The sequence below is a fragment of the Rhinopithecus bieti genome, unplaced genomic scaffold (genome assembly GCF_001698545.2).
Source record: "Rhinopithecus bieti isolate Rb0 unplaced genomic scaffold, ASM169854v2 scaffold_47691, whole genome shotgun sequence".
Lineage (NCBI taxonomy): Eukaryota > Metazoa > Chordata > Mammalia > Primates > Cercopithecidae > Rhinopithecus > Rhinopithecus bieti.
Window position 1 is genome coordinate 29,971 of NW_016818870.1, and position 25,708 is coordinate 55,678.

At 49.8% G+C, this 25,708-nt stretch overlaps 1 protein-coding gene across 3 annotated transcripts; it reads right to left on the reverse strand.

The window, feature by feature from the left end:
* On the reverse strand, nt 1-25,516 carry TMEM8B (transmembrane protein 8B). 3 transcript variants are annotated; one of them, XM_017857779.1, is made up of 13 exons: nt 24,787-25,516; nt 20,188-20,377; nt 19,630-19,837; nt 13,557-13,690; nt 13,030-13,298; nt 12,104-12,429; nt 8,735-8,828; nt 8,414-8,537; nt 8,184-8,326; nt 7,827-8,005; nt 1,882-2,028; nt 1,598-1,714; nt 1-1,354 (listed from the first exon to the last, which is right to left on the reverse strand). In XM_017857779.1, exons 1-13 carry the CDS (start codon nt 25,292-25,294, stop codon nt 1,019-1,021), a joined length of 2,775 nt encoding a protein of 924 aa, XP_017713268.1. In that variant the 5' UTR covers nt 25,295-25,516; the 3' UTR covers nt 1-1,018. The 3 variants fall into 3 exon arrangements, with proteins under 3 accessions (XP_017713268.1, XP_017713267.1, XP_017713270.1); XM_017857778.1 differs by having other exon boundaries at nt 431-1,350; XM_017857781.1 differs by lacking the exons at nt 1-1,354; nt 1,598-1,714; nt 1,882-2,028 and having other exon boundaries at nt 7,587-8,005; nt 24,787-24,865; nt 25,351-25,516.
* Nucleotides 25,517-25,708: the final 192 nt, after the last annotated feature.

Genomic DNA, 25,708 nt, shown 5'->3' on the forward strand with positions numbered 1-25,708 from the left:
GGGGGCTCAAAACAGAAGCTACATTCTTGTGATACTTCTTGCACACCTGAGATGTGTACCTGCTATTCCAATTTCCTGGGATCTCGGCTTCCTTTTGTGTTGGGTGTGGGCATCATAAGGAAAGTCTGTCTCCCTGATTTAAACCATCTCAGCATACACATACATACACACACACACACACACACACACACACACACACACACACACCCTCAGCTACTGCAAACTGGGCTCAATATGAATTGGGGAATGGACATTAGAAGGTGTTTAGAAATGAATGCAAGGCCCAGATGAGCGGGATCAGACTGTGTACACGGCATGACAAAAGCCTCCAGCAGTAGCTCCCATCAGCCCTGCTGACTCCCTGAGGGGCCCTCTTTCCCCCAATCCCCACACCCCTGAACCCAGGGGTAAAAAAGGCAGCACAGAACCATTCTGAACCAATCATTCATTGGAGACACACAGACTCCACCTGTATCAAACGAGGATACCAGCCACCCAGACAGCCCCAGTCCCAGCTTCATCCATCCTGCAATCCCTCCTCTGCAGCACAGCACAGCCCAGACGCTGCCTCTGGAAAGGAAGCCTGAGGCCAGAGTTGCTGAGCCTCTGGGAAAATCTGGAAATTTGGCTTCCCCAAGATAGACACCACCTCCTCTGGAATGATCCGTGTTCCTGACAGGGGTTTGTCTCCCTGGGAAGGAATCCATGTCTTGGGAAGGCTCCGTATCCTGGGAAAGGCTGCACACCTGCAGGAGGGACTCCTTGGTCCTGAGGGGCTCTGTGCCTGCATAGGCTCCAGTCCTTAAGAAGGACTCCATGATGCAAGGGGACTCCAGGCCCTCAGGAAGTTCTCCATGTCCTGGAAAGGGCTCCAGGTCCCTGGAAGAGTTCTGTGTCCTCGAGAAAGACTCCATGTCCTCAAGAAATACAGCCTGTCTCCTTGTAAGAGGGCTCCACGCCCCCAGAAAGAACTCTAGGAAGCGTTCATATCCCCCCAGGGCCAGGCCCAAAGCCCCTCTCAGCTGGCACAGATACTGCTGACAGTGGCCCCTCCTGGGCCCACGAGGCCCAGCTCCTCCTGCTCGTTGATGCATAGCTGGTAACCACAGCCCCGGGCCCGGGCTCCAGACGGGACCCGGTGGTCAGTCTTGGCACGAGGGGGCAGCAGGAAGCCCACACTGCCCGCAATGAGCATATGCCAAATGCTGTGAATGTAGAAGTAGTTGTCCCGGGTCTCCACAAAAGCATAAAGCAGGACAGCGCTGCCTGCAATAAGGCTGCCCGGGCACAAGTAGAAAAGCCAGCGGCGCCACGTGGGTGGGTAGCAGTGCCGGCGGCGGACGCTGCGTACTGTCTGGGGGAGACAGAGAAGTGGGGCTCAGGAATGTCAAGCCCTGGAACCCAAGCCACAGTTGGTCACTCTCAGGTTTCCTCTTTAGGTTGTGACCTAAAGACATCTTCTAAGACTGGAGCGGACACTGCCAGCAGCAGGTGATGATGACAGAGCTAAGCCCACCTTAAACTGGGGACCAGATACCTGGGGCCCCACACCCAAGTCCTGCTGGGACCCTAACCCAACATCCCTCCCCACCCTTACCCAGGCTGTGGCCAAGATCCCCAGGGCGAAGAGACTGGGTCCAAGCAGGTTCCAGAGTCCATGTCGGTCAAGCTGCAGAGCCATGGACAGCAGCATAGCTCCCAGCAAATACAGCACCTAGAGAAAGAGACTCCAGGGCTGGGCTTGGGCCAGGTGACAGACAGCACTCCAGGGGCTGGGTCAGAATCATGAGACGCACTTGGAAATGCTCCCAGGGAGAGGTCAGGAGTGGATTTCAAGGAGACTTGGCCATGGCTGTTCCCCAGGGCCCACTCTGGACTTACCTGCTTGACCACGGGCTGTAAACGAGCCATGGCAATGACAGTGACCCACACGGACATTAAGGAGCCCAGGAAATCACAGAACTGCAGCACATCGTAGTCCATGATACAGAAAACCACGATGCCTGGCTGGTCACAGGCATGATAGAACTGAAGGAAGAAATGACAGGCATTGAGAGAACGTGAGGCAGAGGTCCAGGTCTACAAAACTGGAGGGGGTGGGCCCAGGGGTGGTGTGCTGCTGTCAGAGCAGCAGAGGTGAGAGGTCACAGATGAGAAGTTCTGGGAAATGCCTGACTCCCCAAATCCTGAGAAGAATGTGGTAAGGAGGTCCAGTCTGCTGCATAGCTAGTATGTATCTGGCAGCCCTGACCCTGGTCCTGACCTTCCTAATCTTCCTGCTTCTGGAAGGTGCTATGGAGAGTGCCCTGCCAGGGGGTTCTGATATCCTCAAATTGAAGCCAATCCTGTGCCCATCTCCTCATGCTCACCATGGATCCCACCTATAATCCCCATCCCTGGCCCAAGCTCTGGGCTACCCAGAATCCAAATCTCCCCGCTATGTCTCAGTTTCCCCTGATAGCTCAGACTCTGAACTGGGCTTCACTCTCAGGCCTTCCACCAACTGACCCTCTTCATCCCCTACCAACAAATGTGGGGAGTGTGTGGCAGGTAAGAAAAAAGGCAGTCCCTAAGGCCATGGAGAGAGGCATGGCACTTCACACCATGGGGAAGAACATGGAGAGGGGACAGTGTCCACCCATCCTACACTCTGGAGAACATAGTGAAGAGTGGACTATTGAGGAGGTTCAAAGGGGATGCAGGGAACAGAAGTGGAATTGGATCAAACTCGACTGGACATCCTAATTAAGGAACCAAGCAAAGTCTGCCACTGCTCCCTTGTCTGTAGTCCTGACCCATGTCCAGATTGTCTCTCTGGACAATGCCATGGCTTCCAGCATCCTGTGTTCCCTTATTTGTGAAAAAAGTTTTCTAGGGATAACTCTTTAGTGGCAGAGATGCCACCAAAAGAACTGGAAAACATACTCCAAAATCAGTCTCTAGAGACAAAAGATGAAAAAGAAATCGCTGTTTCCTTTGACCCTACTGAAGATGTCATCCAGTCATTCAAATTGCAAAAATTACAACTCCAACAGACAAATACGGAAAGGAAGAAGCTAGGATCTAAGAAAAAGAAAACAAAATGAAGAAGAAAACCTGGGATATGAATTGGCATTGGGAAACTGTGGGTTTGATTCCTTTAAATTTTAAGCTGCAAGACTCAAGCTTGTATATCTATCTTCTTTCTTTTCCTTCACTTTGGAGGTAAATAATTTTGTTTCTGCAAGAAGAGACTGCCTTAGGATGAACATGTTTTAAGTGAGTGTTCCAGGCTTTCAAAAGGGCTTGTTATTTTGGGGACATGGTTCCCTTTTAAATTGAAAAAGTGAGTTCTTACTGGGAAATTTTCAGAGACTTTTCATGTAGGTCCATATCAACATTAGAATTATTTTTTTTAGGTTGGGTGCAGTGGCTCACGCCTATTAATCCCAGCATTTTGGGAGGATGAGGTGGGTGGATCACTTGAGCCCAGGAGCTCAAACCAGCCTGGGCAACATGGTGAAACCCTCATCTCTACAAAACATACAAAAATTAGCTGGGCATGGTGGCGTGTGCCTATAGTCCCAGCTACTTGGTGGAGAACAGGGAATTGGGGGTGGGTGCAGAAGGGGCTGAGGTGGGAGGATTGCTTGAGCCTAGAAGGTGAAGACTGCACTAAGCTATGATCATGCCACTGCACTTCACCCTGGGTGACAGAATGAGACCCTGTCTCAAAAATAAATAAATAAATAAAAATGGTTAAGTAATTAATGTTTGAATATGTCTAAGAGACTGGTTTATTTTTCAACTATTTATATGTGCTGATTCATTGGGAGTTAATTTAGTTCCTAAACAAATCAATATTTTGGCCTTTTTCTATTTTAGTTATAGGACATTGATTATTCTCTGCCTCCAAGACCAGACATAAGTACTACAGGCCACTAAATTACCCCAATACTGTTTTATGACTTGGATTTTATTTTAAAGCACTAATTTTACATCCAGGCTTAACCAAACACTGGCTCCATATGCTTCACTTTCAAGTATATAGAAAGAAATGCCCAGAAGTTTCTGGAAGAGGGATTTGTACTATATTTCAGATAAAGGAAGACATATATCAGCAGAAAAAAGGCAAAGCTAAATCACTAAACGCTGAAGACACATCTAGGGGAATAATTAAGGGCTGACTTCCTCCTAGGACTTTGCACTAAAAGAAGAATAAAGAAAAATGGAGATATTATCTCCAGAGTGGAGAGGATTTGAAGAAATCATCTCACTAATATATTACAACTGATTATCTTCCAAGTATACTAAAAGGTCAAAGAGATTGTTTAAGGTTGTGAAAAATCCACAGGGGTAGAGTTAAATTAAAATTGTAGCATGAGGGAATTAGTCCACTAAAATTGTGGACTAATTTTAGATTGGCATTCGTTTTGTCAACAGCAATAAAAGGTAGAAGTGACACAGAAAATCAGGGAATTTAAGAAAAAAATTAGACTACAAACTGGCTTCTATTGATATAATTCTAATCTAAGTTGATAACTTTCTCAGCTTTGGACATTATTTATGAAGCAATGTAGGGAAATTATCCTAAAATTTTTTTCTGTGGAATTTTACATTTTTATAACAGTACATCTAATGCTCCAAAATGGGCTATCCAGGTACTGCAGAATGTGGACTATAAATGAAAACATAGTTAATCCATACCAAGATTGGGATATAACGGAACTCGCTGTTACTCCCTTATTTCCTGTTTTCTGCTTTCATTTTCTCTTGCAAAGAGTTACGGGATTCTGCCAAGGGACACTGAGAATGACCTGGGATGGTCTGAGGGATGTCAGGGGTAATGAGAAGGTAGGCTTGTAGCCAGGATGTCGGCAATCAGCAAGGACACCTGCACAGCCCCAGAATGCCAGCTCTGTCTGGGTCTTCTGAGATCTAATTATAAGGATTCAAGGAACACTGTGACGGATACACAGTTTGAACAGTATGGGTTCAAGTTGCACAATTAAAATTTTTGATATCTTTGCCCTGATGGTTTCTTATATTTGTCTTAGTTGTATTTTCAGCTCTCTTGACTGGCTCTTATCTTTTAAGAATTTGGTGAGAACTACTAAACTGCAGCCATGCCTTTTTCTACATACTCCAGGCCTTAGGAGAAACTGAAGTCAGGTTAAAAGCATATCAATGCATGCTCACTGCCCTAGTGCAAAGGGAGCAACACAGCTCATCTGTTACTTGTTAGGGATCTGGAGTCAGGCTTACCCAGATTCTAAGGTAGATACTCACTTTCTACCTCAGGCAAAATATTTAACTTTCCCTTATCTAAAAAAAAATGATAACAAGAATAAAAGCATGTATCAACTATTACAGTACTATTGTGAGGATTAAATTAGCAGTGTCTGAAACACAGCACATATTCAGTAAATGTCATTTTGTTGTAAACATTATCTGAATTGTTTGCCTATATACAAAAATCAAATGCTAAGTTTGTGGCCTGTTTTTGTTTTTTCAAAACATATTTTACATCTGTAAACTCCTGAATCCCTACTGTCTGCTCCTATGTCCCAGATAAGAATGAATTACTACTCCCAAGTGTAGACTGTCCTGGATTATTTGAAGACAAGGAAGATAACTGTCATCTGTCCTAGTACTGACAACTGCAATTTGACCAATGGGCCCTTAAATGGACACTGCTGCAGAATGAAATAAGTCTAAGAATGGCAAGGAGGAACCACAGAGAACCTGCAGGGAAAAGAGAAAACATAGCTTTATGTTCTGGCCCATGTGGAAAAGAACAGGAGTTAGAGCAGGGCTTTAGGCAACACCTCAAAACCAGCAGCTTTTCCTTATTGCCTTATTTAAGACAATGGGAGCTTTTGGCCCGGCGCAGTGGCTCACGCCTGTAATCCCAGCACTTTGGGAGGCCAAGACAGGTGGTTCATGAGGTCAGGAGATTGAGACCAACTTGGCCAACATGGTGAAATCCTGTCTCTACCAAAAATACAAAAATTAGCTAGGTGTGGTGGCATGCACCTGTAGTCCCAGCTACTCAGGAGGCTGAGTCAGAAGAATCACTTGAACCTGGGAGGCAGAAGTTGCAGTGAGCTAAGATCGCGCCACTGCAATCCAGCCCGGGCGACAGAGCAAGACTCTGTCTCAAAAAAAAAAAAAAGAAAGAAAGAAAGAAAGAAAGAAGGAAAGAAAGTGGGAGCTTTTTATGTGACTTGAGGCTCTCCCAGTGCTCCTGCTACAGGGAAGGTCTTTTCAGGTTGACAGACACTGTATCCAGATAAGGAAGAATCATCTAGCACCGAACACTCTGGAGCCAATCAGGATGCTTGTGTCAAGTCCAGAGAGTGAATATGCTCTCCCTACATGCTGCAGGCTCCTGACACACTTACGTAGGCTTACTAATTATGAATCACATTCGATCTGCATGTAGCCGAGAGTGGGCTGGTGGAACAGCTGTTGCTGGAGGATTTGGTGAGCCACAGTAGAAAGGGCATCTGGCAATACGAAAGAGAAACAGTGTCTAATATAAAAATAGAATGAGGCACTGTGGGAGCAGGCCTAAAAAGGGGCCAATCAAGCAAAACTGGGGTATGTGCTTCTTACCCAGCTTAAAGAGCCAAGATCTCTCTCTGTAGCATGGCTGCAGCCTCTTCTTCCTCACTCTGGATGAATATCCAGGAGGACCCAGGCCCCTCAGTTTCAGCACATTTGCCCCTGCTTTCTCCCAGATGAGAGGTATGATTTTTCTAATTTAGACATATGTCTGACCTAGTAATGCTGGACACCAGGAAGGCCCGTTTTGGTTTCTGTGATATCCTTGCTGCCAAGGCCTGAGAGTCTGAAACCATCTAAGAGTTTTTGCAGTGCTCACATGCATGTCGCATGGTGTCAAGAGCCTAGAGATGAGTTGAAAAGATTCCCAGATGTGACACTTCAGGGGTAAAAAGTCTACTTGGGGTTAAGTCACATCAGCAGGCTCATTTCTCTACCTTTCCTTATAGTTTCTGGACACTTGCTTATAATGAACTTTTCTGATTACGGAGTGGGGAAAACACAGGAAAGAGATTGTGGCGATTCTGCAATGGGAATGGAGGGGTTTTAAACTATATTAATTTTCATCAAAATGCACTCCTTTGAGCTGGGATGTGATATGATACTGCCACTTCTGACAATACCTCAGGACATAGTTGAGTCTGTAAAGCTTCTCAGGACTCTGAAAGTCAGACTGTCCTATAATCCCCCAATACAGAGGTCCCCTCTATCTTTCCAAAGTTCCCATGAGAAATCAAGGTGGCACGGCGACTGAATGGGGACACCATTTCAGACCACAGGAATGAATGTGCTAACGATGTAGAAGTCCCCAGTGTGATGGAGAAGGGGGGCTCAGAGTAGCTAGCTCTCATATCATGGAAGAATGTGGTGAAGATGCAGACACTCCATGCAGAGGTGTGGGGGAAAGCACAGATTTCCTGCCCCCATACACAGAACACGGTGACTGTGTAGACACAAATCCATACTGTAGGCCAGTTTCTTGGCCCATGTGTTGAGTAAAGGTCCCCTCAGCCCTCAGGGTGGACAGAGTGTGGAACAGCTGGAGGCCCAAACTTACTTTATTAAGTTGCAAACAGTTTTGCTCATTTACTCCAATGTGCCTTACAAAAATGACCCTTTTCTATGCATGATAGGTTGGGAAGCACTGCTGTCTCTGTCTGTAAAAGACACAGTGAAGGCACGTACATTCCCAAACCCTCGGAGAACGTGGTGGAAATACAGACTGTGACCCACCACCACGCACAAGCACCCACTGATAAGATGCAGACACCGCCGCATACCGTGGAGAAGAACATGGTGAAGGTGTAGACAGCAGCTTCCAGCACATATCGACTCCGAATGGCCAGGACCACAGGTGGCAGAAACATGAGGTTGCTCAGGCAGAGCAGGAGTGTGGACAGCAGCTGGAATCCATAGGTGAGAGCATCTGCACTGTCGGTGCAGCCCCAGCCTCTCCACCCTGCGGGTGGGGAGGGAACAGGATGAAAGGACAGACGGCAGCCATGGGCCTATGCCACTGCCCGTGGAGGGTGGTCTCACCCCGGCTCTGCCAAAGCCGTCCCCAATTCAGGCTGCGCACTCCCCTACTCCCGCCGCCTGCCCACAGGTCCACCTCCAGTCCACCGCAGCCCGCTCACCGGCCTTGCACTCGCAGGCTGCGTACAGATAGTTGTGTGTGCGCAGCAGCTTGCACTGGCCATAGGGCCCGCAGTCGTCCACGCATGGGGACAGGAAGGTGCGCATCCGCACCTCGGCCGTCGCGTTGCGGCACCGCACGAACCTGCACACACACTCGCAGTCACCTGGGGCCCCGGGCCACCCCCGCCGAGTCCTGGTCCCAGCCCTGGCCCCGCCCCGCCCCGCTCACCGAGGCCCCACCCCGCACAGGGAGCGGAGGGCCAGGAACCAGGTCCCCGTCTGCGGAAACGGGATTCGCAGCCTGGCAACCCTGGTAGTGGCACTGACGGAGAGGAGGAAGCCGGCCAGGGACTCTGAAGGGAGAAGGAAGGGGTCAGTGAGAGGAAGGAGGGGTCAGGACCCAAGAACCCTCACCCACCTGCCCCCACTTCCCGGAACCCTAGCCTATCATTCCTCCATTCCATCCCTCCCCACCTTCACCTCTGCCCGCCACCACCACCACCCCCCCACCACACTGCAGCTTCTTCTCCTCCTCCATTCCTAACCCCACCTTTGGAACAGGTCACTGCTGCATCCCCCAGGCTCAAGGGCACCTCGTGAGTCAAGCATCCAAACACCGTCACGTTTTCCTGGCGCACGGAGCTCTGGGGAGGGTAGGTATGGAGGTGAGGCCGCCACATTCTCCAGCTCCACCCACAGCCACCCTCAGACTCCCACCCCTGTTAACCCACACCTTCCAAGGACAGCCCATTCCTCCCGGCGCTCTGCACGCCAAAGCTGCCCTCTCACCTCCATTCTCAGAACAGAAAAACTGAAAAACAACAGATCCTCCACAGCAGAAATCTTTCAAGGACTGATGAGACGGCAAGGCCCAATTCTGAATCTGTTCTTTGGGCAGAAGTGTTTCAATTCTGTCCGAGCAAGAGAGAACACCCTCTTTTTCAGTCCTATCTAGCTCATTGAGGGGAAAGAGGGCTGTTGCCAGTTATAGAAACTAATTGTGGACAAAGGCAATTGTAAGGTTTTCCATCATCTTCACCTGGACCCCAAGACAGGTGGAGCATGAAGACACTCACTCCAATTCAGGTTAAATGATCCTAGGTACTGAACGGTGGTAACAGAATGCCCAAGAGATTAAATGTAGCAACATGGCTGGGATTAAAAGAAACCAGATAATCTGCAAGAGTAAATGTAAAGGGTTGTCTACAAGAATAAAGGTAATAGGATGCCATAAGCTCACCTCATTCAAGAAGGATTTGAGGCAGCTTACATAAAATAGAATACAATAAATGCCTGAGGGAAACTTAAAAATCAGGATAGGAAAATAAAGTCTGTCCCTAATGTAGGCCATATATTTGATACTGACTTCCAAGCAACCAAAGCAAAGGAAGTATAATGAGTTACCAGATATGCAACTACATAATAGAAAAGCTAATCAGAGTCTCTGGAGAATCACAGCATCCAAAGGGGAAGTTCTGAGATAAATTCTCATCAAAGCAGCACTGTGTGTTGTCGTGCATCCTGTCCTCAGCCACAAGAGTGAGTTTCATACAACTTGCTTATATAACTTCCTTCAATGCAAGCCCGGGGCAATATGCCAAAGTATTACTCAGTGAAAGTCTTTCTAGGAGGGAGCCAAAGAAAAAAGTATATACAGTTCTCTGATCCACATGTCCAGTTCTTGATCCAAGGGGAGAAAAAAAAATCAAAATATTTGGAGGAAATACCTTTCAGAATAAACAGAACAGGCTGAGGTGGGTAGCACATGTCATAGAATGCAGATGATGGAATGTAAACAGATGTTCATTAAAGTGAATGGATGGAAATGCAGAGAGGGAAAGGGTGAGGGGCTGCAGGAGGGCTAGGCTTCTATTCTCAGGGTACTGAGGAAAAAACAACAAGTATGGGCAAGGCTGCCCTCTAATTCAGGGTCTACAGTTTCAAGGTCGAATCAAGATCTCACTGTCATTGCCCAGAGGCATGGCAATAAGCAAACACAAAATACATACAGTCTTAGCGAGAACAAAGAGAGAATTTGATTATGTAAATAAGAAATATATTCAGGGTGAATAAATGACTCTAACAGGACCACTAGAAAGTTCTAAACCATGTCCCATAAAAGGTCACATGAAGCCACAGACCAGGCCTCAGGTTGGCTGATGGGAAAGTGGTCCCTGCCCTCAGAGCTGGAGGATAGTAGAGTTAAAAGGATCCCTGGCTGGGGGAACAGTATGTAAGTTATTGGATCAAAGCTAAGTTGAAGATATTCTCTAATGGGCCAGCATAGGGCTCCGCCCTCATCTCAGTCTTAATGCTGACAGTAATGACTAAGAAGTACAAAAAGTTGGCTTTGCAAGTGTGTGAATTACACAAAGTGGAGAAGGCCCGAGTCCCAAACCAGTATTAGGCAATGCCTCAAGGAGTGACATAAATTCTTCCATTCAGGTTCAAAATTCACTGCAAAAATACAATATGCGAATTGGCACCAAAAATGTGTATGCTCCTTGATTACAACTAGAGAAACAAAGCAATTAATGGGGAAAAGAAATGGGGAGTCATAAACCAAAAACAGCTGTGGCACAGTGGCTCACACTTGTAATCCCAACATGTTGGGAGGCCAAGGCAGGCAGATCAGCTGAGTCCAGGAGTTTGAGACCAGCCTGGGCAACATGGTGAAACCCAGTATCTACTAAAAATACAAAAAATTAGCTGGGTGTGGTGGTGCACTCCTGTAATCCCAGCTCCTCTGGAGGCTGAGGCACAAGAATCGCTTGAACCCAGGAAGCGGAGGTTGCAGTGAGCCAAGATCACACCCCTATACTCCAACCTGGGCAACAAAGCAAGACTCTGTCTCAAAAAAAAAGGTTAAACAGTTGCATTAGGGAGATATTTTCCCCTATTTTCCAAAGTTTTTATGTGATCCTATTACTCTTATAATTAAAAAAAAAAAAAATGTGTACAACTGGTTTGAAGAAAATACAAAGGAAGGAAAAAGACCCAGGGATCTCAATTCACCACAAGCCCTAGGTGATCCCACAGTGTAATGCAGCTGCTGAAAAAAGTAACTCAATCCCAGGCAGCACAAATGCAAGTCTTGTTACCTGCCACCTCGATCAGACCACCTCAGATCACTTATTTCAGAGACACAGTGACCACTAGAAGTATGACCAGGTGAGACAGTGAAGGAAGGGGAGAGATCCAAATACTAAGACCCCAAAGACACTGAGGTTCTTCAGCTTTTGGGAGGTTGGAGGTAACATCCGAAGGGCTGTAAAAATAGGACTGGGACGCAATAAATGTATCATACTAATGTAAGATATTAATACTAGGGAAAACGTGAGAGAGTGGGTATATGAGAACTTTGTGCTTTCTGCTCAACCTAAAACTGCTCTAAAAAAAATTAAGTCTATTGCTTTAAAAAAGAACAAGACAGAGATAGATTTACCGGAAATGGCTTCTGGATATGGCTTTTACCCACTGAATCAAAGATGAGTGGGTAAAAATTCATGGAGACAGATTTTGATGGGATGTCAGGAATGTCTTTGGCAATCAGTGCTATCCAAACATGAACTGCGTGGCCTCAAGAGGTGGTAAACTCCCCATTAAAGGAGATTTGCAAGAAAAGGTTAACAACTGCCATAGTGAAAGGCCAGTAATGAGCAGGAGGTGAGCCTACAAAACTGGGAAACCCCAGACACTGAGTCGACCTGGTTGACCTGCCCATCTGTAGCAGAGTCAATACTCCGAACATGTTTATTGACCAGAACTGGGCTGAGTCATGGTCTCTAACTGTCAGGATGGGTGGGAGCAACCTGGACAGGCTTTTACCTCCTGGAGGAGGTAAAGACCCCAACACCCCTGACACCTTTCCCTGCAAGCTCCCCGGGAGAGCAACCTCCCCACTCTCCATAAAGAGTACCGCATTGAGCTGGAGCTCCAGGCTGAGGACGCCTCCACTGTCCAGCACTGGCAACAGCCTCATGGCGAACACGGCTGGGCGCTCAGGGGGAAGGGCCACACTGGGGCCAAAGAAGATGTAGAAGTGGACAGAGAAGGTGTCCAGCTCGTTGCGCAGAGTCGGGCGCACTGGCCAGCAGTGCTCAGGTGGGGATGTAGTCCCAGGCCCCTCCGCAGGGGTTCCAAGGGATGGTGGCTCTGGGGGCAGTGGCTGGTTGCCCAGTGACTGGGGCATGTTCATGGCAGCTCCAGGGACCAGGGCTCGAAGCAGGCCGGGCTGTGGGCACTCTGTGGGGCAGAGGAAACCAGAGCTTGGGCCTGCAGCCTTTACAGTCCTGAACTTACTCATAAACAGATCTGAGCTAGAGAGGATTTCGCAAAGAGTGGGGAAGGATGAGAACTAGAATGCAATGTCCCTTGGGAGTGTGGGGCATCCAGGGTCATAGGGGTTTCCTAATGGTGACAGCTAACGCAATACCACACTGGAGGGAACCGAGGTCATCTATCCCTCCCTAAAGGCAGTGAAGACGCTATTGAAACAGATATTAAGTATGACAGACTGTCTCACTGACTTGCAAGGGCTTTGGCAAGGACAGTGTCCCAGAGGTCCTGGATGTCCCTGACTACCCCAGGAAACTGAGAGATTAAATCAAAGAAAGTAATGAGGTCCTTTAGTTGTCTCAAGTCAGATGCAAAAAAAAAAAGTTATCTAAAGGCCTTCCAATAACTTGGAGCTCCAAGCGGGATGGCTTCAGGGAGCGTGAAGGAGCCTGGGTGGGGAAGGGGAGGTTGTAGGGATGTGGCAGAGGGCCACTGAACAGAGCCACCCCAAGTCACTTCCCAGCCACGGATATCTGCACAGACTAGGGCAAATGCAGGGGTTCTGACCTTGCAACCGCACACACAGCTGGAAGCGGATGGTCCTACCAGGGCCCCGGGATGATGTTTCCACACGCACGTAGACCCAGTGCCCCCAGGGGGGCAGTGCCAGCTCCAGCTGGCATCCCGAGGCACCTCCACAGGCCACAGAGCTTGAGTTGTGCAGGGGTGGGGCTTTGGGACGCAGACGCAGTGACAGGGGGCAGGCAGATACCCCGCGGCCCCCCACACACGCCAGCTGTGCTGAAACCCTGTAAGTGAAGCTGGGCACAAAGACCCTGGGCAGAGGAGAGGTTGGGGGTAAGAAGGCAAAAACAGAGACGAGAGGAACACAGGGCAAGAGAAGCACTAGCAAGGAAGGGGCATGGGGTGGGAAGGAGGCCTGTTCAGGTCTCCCGCTCTGTTCTGGGAGGGAGGGAGGCAGGGATCCCACCCAGGGACCAGGCAGGTAGGCGGAGAAGCCAAGAGAGAACTCTGCAGCCTATTTGAGGCCAGAGAAGTGGGAAAGGACCAGGTGTGGGGAGTCTTTGACTTACTTGTAGAGCACTGAGCGATTGTGTGGGGAGAGGGTTTGCTCTGAGGGCCGGCCAGGAACCAGTACAGCAACGTCCAGCAAACGCCGGACAATCAGCTGCGGCTGAAGGAGGTACTGACACTCATCCTGGAGACCCTGGGACAAAAGCAGGGGTGGCAGGAGAGGGAGAGACAGCAGGGGCGTGACTAAACCAAGGCAAATAGAACCTGCTGGGTGGGCCAGGGAGAAACCCCCACCCTGGCCACCACTCCCAGGCCTCTAACCCAGGTCTCTCTAAACTCTAGGTCCTTCTTGCCTGAGCAGTCATTTCTGGTCATCTCTGTCCCACCTCAGTCTGCAAGGTCTGCTGGGATCCTCAGCACTGGCTGAGGTTTTGGGATTCAAACCCAGGGCCTCCTGACAATCAGGCCTGGCTTGCCCCTTCTCCCAAGCTAACCTCTCCCCCTGAGCATTCTGGGCCAGCCCAGCAGCACTGTGATCTCCAACCAGCCCATTCCCGACCAAGCTCAGGAACTTAGAACACTAGCTCTTTTAGGCAAAGTGGGGTGGGGTGGAAAGCTCCTTCAAGGCCTCCAATCCAACCCCCTCACTCTCCCCGCCACCAATCTCAACCTTTAATTTCCTTTAGTCCCCACCCTGCCCCACTCCCATGTGCTTGTCCAGCCTCTGCTTTCACACTCATTACACCCAGGTAATGAGCAGCCCTACACAGGTAATGAGTGCAGGCCACTCATTACCTTCCAGGCAATCTCCAGACTATAAGCAGCTTGAGAACAGGAACTCTGTCCTATTTGATTTTTGTTCCTCTAGACACAGGGCCTCACATAGAGTGCATACCTCACAGATGAATGTTTGCTGAATTAATGAATCAGTAAATGGATCACAACATCTGGGGGAAGTGCTGACCTTGCTAAAGCCAAATCCTGTCATCTTTGATGCCCCTGCCCCAACTCTGCCTTCAGGAGACCCACTGATCCGTCTGGTCCCTCAGCCTCAGACTGTGTTTCTTCTGCTGCTAAAGGATATCAACCATGTCTCCCCCAGCTTCTCTTCTGGAGAAAATCCCCAGCTCCTTCTCTGTTGACACCCCCTGGCCCGCACAGCCTCACCACTCTCCAGTGAGCACAGTCCCGTTTGTCGCAGTTCCTCTTCTGCAGCACGTGCAGCTATATGAGCCCTACAGACCTCACAGTTAAGGGGAAGTGGGGGCTCCTAATTAGGTCATACCTTCAAACTCTGTTCTGGGACAAAAGTTCCAGGCCCTGACATCCCACTGAGTTCCATGGCTCAGAACAAGCCAGTCAAGGCACTGACTTCCAGCAAAACTCAACAAGGCTAGAAGGTCTGTGCCTTTTGCATCCCCAGTGTCTAGCACACCATCTGGCACATACTAGGTGCTAAAATAGCTATTAAAGAATGGGTGTCAAAAAGGGGGTCCCTTCAGAGAGCTCCTGAACCAACCTAGATGCTCAGGTTTGGTGTCAAACCCTAAGAACCAAAAGACTCTCACAAGTCACTGCATTGACCCCACCTCCTAAGGCAAGAATTACCACCATAATAATCTTGTAGTGAATGAGTCCCAAGGGTGGGGGCTCATGCTCCAGTGGTGGCCCATTTCCTTGCTAGACAGTCCAGGAAAGAAACGCTTTGCTCCACGTTTTGGAGTTTTGCTTGTGTTTGATTCAATGAAAGATCAGTGGACATGACCTGTTTGGTTAAGATGTGCTCCTTCCTTCAACTGTGTAACGTGCCAGTCCCCCCTCTTCATGCGGAGGGAGTGTTTAGTCAGTGGAGACCAGGGGAGATGCAGGGAACCATCACCCCGTGATGGGGCCAGAGAAAGAGCACCAGAAGTCAGGTCCTCAAGAGCTGCCAGGGCAGATGCCAAGTGAGAGTGTCCCAACTGAGCCAAGAGGCCAGAAGAACATCAGCAGTCGGGGAGGCCCAGGGCCCAGGCAAGGCAGCTCGAGAAACTAGGAGAGGCAAAAGTGAGACATGGATGGGCTACAGGCTGAAAGATCCTGGAGTGGAAGGCATGGTAGGTAGATTCCTAGAATGTCCTCATACGTATGGGCTGAGTTTCTCCAGAAAGACCTGAGCGGGGTGGCCAGAGCCAGACTCTGGGTGGGGCTTGCAGACTGAAGATGCCCAAAGACACTTAGCCTTCTCTGCGGGAATAGTGACTGCACAGCTGAGCCCATGCCCACAGTCAGAAAGCACCCAATCAGTGCAGAAGCAAACGAGTGTTCGACAGACTTCAGGGGGCAAGGGTGAAAGCAGGAAGACCACTTATGAGGCTACTGTGGTAGCCCTGCAGAAAGCAGAGAAACTGTGCTGGAAGTGGAAATGAAGAGCTGTACATGCATTCAGGGCATGCCTCAGAAATAGTGTCAACAAGACTTTTTCTTTACAGATTGGTTGTGAGGAATAAGAAGAAAAGAAAAATCAAGGATTTGGGGCACTTAATTTGGGGCTTGAGCAATGGGTGGATGACGGTGCAATTTCCTGAGGAAGATCACAATAACTACAGAAAGAAGAAGCATGGACTGGGAGCAGTGAAATCGAAATTAAAGAGTTTTATACTTTTAGCTTCACTTTGATTTGGTTTTACTAAATACTCTTTGAGACATTTCTTAGACATCCAATTGGAGATGTCAAGTAAGCAGTGGGATATAAAGTCTGAGATTCAAAGAAATTAGAACTGGCTGAATACTCTTGGAAGCATTAACATACAGATGGTATTTTAAACTATTGTGCTGGAACACCACACAAGAGAATAGAAAAGTAAAAAAGGAGCTGTTCCAGGACCAAGCACTGGGCCACTACAACATGGAGATCAAGCAGAGGAGAGGCCAGGAAAGGAGACAGAGGAGTGGGCAGTGGGAAAACCAGGACAGTTCTGTAAAGTCACAGAGGCCAAGAAGGGAAGGTGTTTCAAAAAGGAAAGAGTAATATAGGGAACTAGTTAACAGCTAGTTACTAGTTAACTCTGGGGAGGGGAATTAGAGACTGAAATAAGGGAAGAGGAAAACTTACTTTCCACTGTATGTCTTTTGTACCTTTTGAATGTTGTACCAGGTGCACAGATTGCCTATTCAAAATATAAATAAAATAATTTAGGAGGAAGAGGAAAAGCAGCTGCACTATTAGCAGATTCTAACCACCTCTGCTGAGATATTGAGTCACGTGTGGTCCTAGTTGGTGGATTCAACAGAATCCTTTCTCCTGTACAATTGACTTCTTCACTTTCCTTGTAGTTGCTTTCATTATTTTACCTACTTTTTCAAATCTTAGACACAGGAAGAGGAAGGATAAGAAGAGAACCCGTGCTCTAAAAGACATTTAGGAGTACTTTCCCCTTATGAGCCATTTGGGTGCCAAATGGTATCCACAACCCAAAGGCCAGCCCCTCAGAGCAGACTGGCAACTGGGCACCTTAGAATGAACACAGGATCCAAAACAGGAAAGGCAAGGAGATGGAGGCCAGGGACAGGACAGAAGTGGCTGGTAGGAAGAAGGTGACAGGGAAAGGAGGTAAAACAGCATCATGTGCCAGACTCTGCACTGAAGGCTAGGAATACATAGTAAATAACACAGACACAGGGTCTGGCAGAAGTGTGGGACTAGAGCTCATGAGGGTGGCCCAGACCAGGTAGGTCACTTCTTTTTCACAACCTTTCAGGGCTCCCTATTACGCTCAGGATACAGTTCAAATGTCAAGGCCCTTCATGATCTGGCCTCTGCTCATCCCTCTACCTTCCTCACCACCCCAAAACCAGCCCACACTGAACCACTTCAGTTCCTTCTAAACTTTGGGCCATGCTACTCCCACTACCTGGAATGCCCTTCCCTACCTTCTCAACCTCAGGCCTCGCCACTTAACAGTTTCCAATACCACCTCCACCACACTGAGTTAGCCATCTCCCCTTTATCCTCCTAAAACATCTCCTGTATCTAACATGCATCTTATTTATTTCTATGTCCCCAGCACACAACCCAAGGCCTGGCACAAAGCAGGTACTAAAGGACTGAGGCTAAAGGGAGATCTGAGTTCATCCCCAAAGCTGAGAAGGGCCCTAGAAAGAGCACTGCCTTCTTATCGCTGGGACTCTTCAGTTCCCACCAAAGGATATCCCTAAACCCACATAAATGCCTGTGTTCGCCAAGCCTCAGGAAGACCACAGGAAGACCACAGGAAGCACACCATAGTAGCAGGAGGAAACAAGTTGAGAAGATGGAGGAATGCTCTAGACAAGGAACCCACAAGCTGGAATCCTGGAAATTAACCAGGATCTGGAGAGCTGAAGAACCCTTTGAGGACCATGTAAGATTACAGAAGTTAATCTAATTCTTAGAAGGACCGACATAAGATCCTTGCCCCATCAACCTCTCAAACAGGCCTAGCGGAAGCAATACATCTCTCATGGCATCCAGACCCACTGCTGCTTGCGGGCAGAGTGGGATGGTCCTCTTCTGTCTAGCCTCACCACATACCTGGGGGACCTCTGACCAGGATTCCAGTTCGGTACCAAGTTCCCCAGGCCCCACTTCCCATGTCTAGATGCAAATGTACATGTCAGGCCTAGTTCTTTTCTCACTGCCCAGCTCCCCCTTGGTCTGGGTACTTGAATCACCCTTTAGGGTCTGATCAGCTTTTCTCTGCACTACTATCTCCATTCCCCATTGTCCCAATCTGATAGCCATAAGCAATCCTGACCACTTCTAACTGGGCCTCAGCTCCCACAATCCCAGCCCAGGCCTAGGCCCTAGGTTCCTGCTCACCTAGAAAGGTTTTTGGATAACTATAGCCAGGCTTCAGGAGGATTTTCCCTGTCAGTTCTCACAAAGTGGGTCAAGGATCAGAGTTAGGATAAGGAACATCCCTGTTGGGATTTTGCCAAAGACCTATGAAGACGTTCCTTCTAACAGAAGAACCCTCAGTTCTGATGAGAGTCAAGGCCTACCTAGAACCTAGGTCCCTTTCCACGCTAGCTCCCAACATGCTGTCCTTCAGCAGGCTCGCAGGCCTTGATGAGGAGTTCTTTTGCACATCCACATCACTCTCAGGAAAAATGGCCGTCACTGAGGCCTAGAGACACTACCTCAGCCCTACTTCCCATCTCTGACAATAGCAGTGCCAGCACCCTTGTCCTTATATGAGTCTCAGCTCATTCAAAGGCACTATTCACCACATTTCTGAGTGCTAGAGTCCTGTTCTTTAAATTCTCGCTCTGTTCTTGCTCGTTTATTCACCCTCACCACAGGCCCCATGCACATGGCCATCCCACGCTGACAACAGCCAGCTCAGTACACCCCCTGCTCCTCCTCCAGTGAACAGGAGTAGGAGACCTGTCTGGCCTAATCCATGAGAGTGGTAGGAAAACACTGTGGCATTTCCTTCCACTCCAAACCAGAGAGGCATCTGACCTTTGAACCTGCCCTTCAGTCTTTAACAACCTCTGTGAAATAAGTGCTTGGGGTGGCTGATATTTGGAGAAAAGTGAGGCAAAGGCCAGGATGGACACCAGCTGCCCAAAGCCTCCTTTTAGCAGGAAAGAGCTCCTCTTGTGGTCTTCTGAAGGGTGTAGGAAGCTGTCTGAAATTATGATGCAAGAGGAATGCATTCTCCCAGATGGATTAAAGGCTGGGCCGTGGGCTAAGAGAGTCTTCAGGGCTATTGTCAATCAAGATGTAGAATAAAACCAGTCCTGGGTGTGTGCAGCAGATTGGACCAGCCCATAGTTGGCTTCTGTTCACCTTGATTAACACTTGTGCCTTCCACTAGGAAGCGGCACTACTCCCCCATGCCAGAGCCTCCGACTCCAGATTCTCAACTTTCCCTTCAGCTTACCTGGACCCAGCATGTCCTCCTGGGTCTCCCAAGTTGCCTCCTCCAGATCATGGCCTCTGACCCACTAGGTGACCTGCTGGCCTTTAGCCATGCCCCACCCCAGCCACCCTTGTGCTGCTGCCCACCCTGACACAAGGCTGGCGTGCCAGGGAGCCTGTGGGGGGAATTCAGCAGAGATGGAAGGGCAGTTCTAGACCCCCGAGCCTGGGCAACATCAACCCACCTTGACAGAGATGTGGCCATGGGCCTGGGGAAGGTGGGCAGCCAAGAACCAGTCCCCAGGTAAGGGGCTGCTGACGTTAAAGATGCCTGAGGTGCGGTTGGGCAGTGTCCAGCTGAGGGTCAGTGAGAAAACCCCAGGCACAGCTGTGTCCCCTGGGAAGTGTGTATGCAGGGGATTGATGACAGGGGGTGCCCCGGACCGGAAATACCTGGGGGACCAGAATTAGGAGAGGAGAAAAGCAGGCAATGGGGTGGGAGGCAGGAAGTGGAAGAAAGAAAGAAGAACTGTCACTCATTACCGGTAAAACAAATAGATTCCCTATACTGACACATTCAACAAAGTGGTTCCAGGTCAGGGGCCATGGGTGAGAGATCAGCTCAAGCACTCGCACAGTCATACAGTAGTCCAGAAGTGGTCATGCGACAGAGGTCATGGCCCTCACTCAGTCACACTTCAATCTGGACGTGGGTTGGCGTCAGGGTCAGTTAAAGTCACATTTTAGTCTGGAAAGTGGTCAGGGGTTGGAAGTGGGGTTGGGAAATTAACTCAGACACTCACACAGTCACACTTTGGTCTGGGCAGTGGTCCCCAAAGGTTCCCCCTTGCTCCTTGAAGATGATGAGGTTCCAAACAGCCAGGAATGTGTCCTCGGGAACATGGAAGTGGAAGAGCTCGGTGCTGGCAAAGGAGCGGAAAGGACTCAGCTTGCGGGGTGAGCAGGTGGAGTAATCAGTCAGGAAAAGGCCTCCTGGGAAGCAGGAGAGAGAGAAAGGAGCAGGGCAGGACAGAGGGCATTTCCATTAAGCAACAGGCATGCCAGTCTTCCTCACCGATAGCATCAACTCCACAAATGCTCTCCTCTGAGCCAGGAACTAGGTTTCAGGCTGCAGATCTGAAACCTAGCCACCATCTGGTTTAATCCTTACGTTAATCTTATTTAAAAAAAAAAACAAAAAAAAACCCTCCTTTTACAGATAAGGAAACTGAGGCTCAGACCTAGATCAAACTGAGGATGCAAATCTAGCTCTCTCTAAATCCAAAACTAAGACCCCTTCTTTGACTTCACAGCTGCCCCTCACTTAGGAGCCATTTTCTCCACTTACCAAACTTAAAAAAAAACAGATGTGGGGAAGGTGTGTGTGTGTGTGTGTGTGTGTGTGTGTATCTTGGCATGGGCTCTTAAGCCACTAAGCAGGCTGGAACTCCACCTGTGGGGCTTGGGAGTCAGCATGGAACTGTGTAACTTCCTTGTTGATTTTCTTCCCTTCTCTGTTCCCCTGTGGTTAGAAGCAGTAAAAACCCTCAGCAGCCTCACAAGCGCTGCCTGTATACTGGCTCAGGGCAGGAGAGGGGAGGGGAAAGTGTGGTACAGCTGCCAGGGGCCTGCTTGGGTGGCAGAAGGACAGGAGCTGGCAGGCCACCATGAGAGTCTCCAGGAAAGAAGACTCATCAGGCCTCCCGGGTCAGAATGTACAGCTAGTAGGTGGGGGCCGGGGGAATGTTCTTCCAAAGGGAGGCCCAATGAGGCAGTAAGCTGGTGACCCAGTGGATTTCAAGCCCCTTGGGAATCTTCAGAGCAGGCCGAGTTGGGAGGTGGGGAGGAAGTGGTCATCTCTCATTAAAATGCCAAGATACCTGATCATGATTGTCAGGAGCAGAGCCAAGGTGAGCAGAAGTCGTGTCAGCAGCTAGCCAGGCAAGGGACTAGAATAGCTGTCACAGTGGAGGCAACCCAGTAGCAGACAGGGGAAGAGGGTCCCAAATGGCAGGCAAAGTCTCTCAAAGTAAACCTTTGGGGAATCTGACTGCTCTGGAGACTTTGGACCAGCCTGAAAAGAAGCCCAAGATGACACCTCTAGGACAAGTGAGAAGGTGGGGAACTCAGCAGCTTCAGGACAGACCTGGGGCTGTGGTATGGATTATACCGGAGGGGCATTTTCAGCCAAGCAGGAAATACCCTCAGGGCTAACCTAATTCAATCATCTCCCTCTCTGGAGATGGGAGAGATTAACTCCAAAAATGAGCTGTTTTTGAAATAAAGAAAGGGAAAGGGAGGCTGCTGAAGGAGGAACACTGAACCAGAGCAACCCCAGGAGTCACTCCAGAGAGCTGCCCTACATAGGTGGGGGCCACTGGAGGTCATGGTTATACTCAAGGACTAGTCTGTCCAGTTCAGACCACATGATCAGTTTTAACTGTCAAGAAGGAAAGCCTGCCACCTTGCAAGCTGAGCACTGCCCAGGAACCCAGAAAGGCTACCAGTGCAGCATTCAGAGAGTGACACAGATGCATTCGAGAGGGATAAAGGGAAACGGAACCCACTGATGGGGGAGACAGGTTTCCTAGGAACCCTAGCTGTGCTAAGTAAGAGGCAGAAGGCTAAGAGGTGAACAGCCTGGATACTATTGTTAGAAGAAATCAGAACTCTAGCATGCCTTCTGCTGGGGTTAGGGAGGGGCTGTTCCTCCTCAAAGCTGGTACCAGGGATGGGTCATCTGATGAACCATTGCTACTGTTAGGAGAAATGTTGGTCAGTCTCTCAGCGCAGACCCTCAGAGGGCTAGTGGTGAAAAGTTTAATGACCTCTGGGAAACATGGACAGACAAGCACAAAGATGCTTGTAATTCAAAAGACCGCGGTATGGCCTGGAGAACTGGGGAACTAGCTAAGCCATCCCCACGTGGCCAGCGGCTACAGAGGTCACAGAATAGGCCTGTGAGATAAAGGAGTGAGCAGCAGCTGGGAATGCTAGGAGGAACTTGGAAGAAGTTCTGAGGGCAGATGCTTGAAAAGGGTCCACAGCCCCATTCACCCCAAACTTTGGTTTGTGGTTTGAACAGGGCCTTTCAGAGCTGTGTCCAGAGGAAGCATGAGTAAGGCCCTTACCGAGTTCAGATGAACTTATTCCGGGTTCCCCAATATTTCTATGATGAAGCTAGGGTGATTCTGACCATCACCCACACCACACACGCACACCCCACACAACACATAGGCTGAGGCCAGCCCTGCTAGTAACAGCACTATGTAGAATAAAAGCCCATTTTTTTGACTAGCAAGGCATGTGTGGGTCCTCAACTAAGCCCAAGGAAAAGATCCAAGGATCAGGAATGGGACCACTAGACCCAAGAGATAACTTCCATTCCTGAAATGAAACCAAAGCAACCGATAAGCACTATGCAGTCCTGTGCCATGATGGTCCTATGACCCTGCCAGCCTCTTCTCAGACAAAACCCATCGCCACCATTAGGTCACAGAGCACCCTGCACTTAGGTCCAAAATTGCCAAGGCATTCACTATTAACAGCACTAAAGGCAACCCTGCCTCCATTTGGGTGGACTGGTACTCCTTTCCAACTTCATTACAATTCTCCCCAAAGCACCTGAACCCGCTTCTGGGCAACAGTATTTTTATCCACAACTTTCAGCTGTATATGCTCTGTGGCCATCAGTCACCCAGCTCTCCTCACCAGCCCAATGCTTGCTCAATGGCGCATGAAGCAGCCATGATGGCAGGGGATAGAAGCTAGGAACTTGGCTCAACAGCATAAACTCCCCCTCACCAAAACTGAAAACCTGACTGGCTACTGCCTCTGCCCAGTGCCCAACTTGACAGCAGCAGTAATCAACACTGAGTGCCTCCACGGCTCCTTCCTTCAAGGGGACTGGCTGGGGGTGGATGGATAACTTATATTCGTTCCGGGAGGCACCCAACACTGCCCTCACCCTTGGAACTGCTGAGAAAGGGTCTCCAGCCCCATTCACAGCTTCAGTGATCTGCTCATATGATGAGCAGGCAGAGCTGAAGAGGAATGTACATGGGCCACAACATGTCCCCTCCCCTTCATACCGTAACACAGGCGCTCAGAAGATACACTGGCTCACATGCACCCCACACACATGCATGTGTCTACACTCACCAACACACAAGCATGTACACACACTGCCAGCCTTCCCACAATCCCTCAGTTACACACACAGACACATAAGTGGCCAGACATCTCTGCAGGGGCTATGACCTTTCATGTGCATTCATCTCCTTAAGTTTGTACACTGAACCAGGCCCCCAGAGCTCACTCATACCCACTCTCCACCCCCAGCTGCTCTGTTGGCTGTTATTTCCTAAGACTCCATCAGGCACATCTCCATCCTAGAGTGACACACACCAGAGGTGACTACGGACTTGGGCCATGAAGACCAGAGTCATTTCATGATGTAGCCATCTTCATGGCACATCCCCTAGACCAGGACACCCCCTCCTCCTCCCACATTCCACCCATTAAAATATTGGACCTCTCTCCTGTCCAAGTCATTTCTCCACTGGAGGGTGGCCCTTGACTGATGCCCAGCAAATAAGGAACAGTTTGTGGATAAAGCCCCCTTGTGGGCAGACTGGGGAGAAGGGAGGTTATGCTTTGAGCCTTTCCCCACTTGGGTCTGTTTTTCTATTAAGTATACATTGCAGTGGAGGGGAAAAAAAAAACCCACTAGTATGAGATAGGAATTAGGAAACCTTTTTTCTAGCCCCAGCACGCAGCCTATCACAAGCTATCTGAACTTGGACAAATTGCTCCCTCCCTGAGCCTCAGTTTCCCCATCTGTAAAATGGCCTCCGAGTTTCAGCCCTGCTCTAAAAGTATCAGGAATTATTCCTAGGCAAATCAATCTTCTTTGGAACAAGAATCATTACAAGAAGAAAACTCATTATAATGGCAATTAATCCATATTCATCTGTTTGCTACATATTATCTTTAAAACTCTTCTTCATGCTGTTTGAATGCATGCCCGATATCTCAAAGGTTTAGGCTACATATTCCCACACTGCACTAGGGGCTTCTGGTGTGGGACTGTCTCTCCCCCATCAAACTTTGTGAGCAGGAACAAAGCCCACAAGATTTCCCTGGAAAAGCAAGAGTCAAAGTGGGGTCAGGACAGACACCAGAAAAAATCTTGGAGTCTCTGTCCTAGAAACTGTAAGCCACCTGCTGAGCCTCAAACCCAATTAATTACCACTCTTTTGACTCTGCCAATCCCTCTGTTCTGTACGACCTCACTCCTCTCTATTTCTCCCACTTGTTCCCTAATGATCTAGTTCCCCAGGTCCCACCCCTCCCTGCCGGAACCCCATTCCTGCCTCAATCTTCCCTGCTTCTGCACTCACCAGCCCCCGGGCCAAGGACAGAGAACAGCAACAGCAGCAATAGGGCTGGCGGCAGCTGAAACCCAGACTTGAGTCTAGGCTGGGAGAGGGGCAGAGTATGAGAGATGGGGGGGACTAGCGGGAGAGACTTGGGTAAACACAGAGATGAGGGCAAAGGCTGAGATAATGAGTTGGGCTGGGCTGGACACTGGGGCTTGAACAAGGACAGGGAGTGGGATGGAAGGAGGGGCTGTGATGGGGACTGCAGGAAGGGACGGGGTTGAGCCAGGGCCTTAAGCAAACACTGGGAATGGGGTTGGGACAGGGCCTGGGCTGAGATTTGTGACAGGGGGTAGAACGAGGGCCGAGGCCGGGATGGGGGCCAGGCCAGGGGCAGGGACTGGAAGGGGGTCCTGGATGGGGACCTAGGCAGGGGTTGGGGCCGATTTGGGAAGCGGGGCGAGGGCGGGACTGGGGGCCAAGGCGGGGATCGGGATAGGACGAGGGGCCGGGACAAGGGCTGGGCCATGGCCCGGGGCGGGGGCGGGGCCGGACAGGCCAGCGCGGGGCGCTCGCAGAGCTGACCCGCGGCTCCGCTCCCCACCCCCAGGGGGTGACCTCCGGTGTCCTCACGGGCCCGGAGTGGGGACCGGGGACCTGGGTGGGAGTTCAGGCCTGGGCGACTCCGGGCTGCGCTGAACCGGCGATAACCAGGCCCCGCGGCGGCGGCCTCGGCTTGACGTCGGCATGACGCCCCGCCCCCCGGCCGGCTCAATTGGTCCCTGTCAGTAAAGCCCGCCCCCACCCTACTCTATTGGTCTCCAACTTAGTCCTGCCGGGCTTCGAGGACACACAGACTCCGCCCCCGCCCCGCTACCCGAGACCCTGCTTTTCTTACCCAAGCACAGAGCCCGAGATCCCCTCAGATCCTCACAGCCCCCAA

Coding starts and splice junctions, on each gene's coding strand:
- TMEM8B (XM_017857778.1), bottom strand. CDS start 25,294: ATGGCCCAGCCCTTGTCCCGGCCCCTCGTCCTATCCCGATCCCCGCCT. Junction 2,029..7,826: donor TCACCATGTTCTTCTCCACG/GTATGCGGCGGT, acceptor TTCTTCCTTCAG/TTCTATCATGCCTGTGACCA. Junction 1,715..1,881: donor TACAGCCCGTGGTCAAGCAG/GTAAGTCCAGAG, acceptor CTCTTTCTCTAG/GTGCTGTATTTGCTGGGAGC.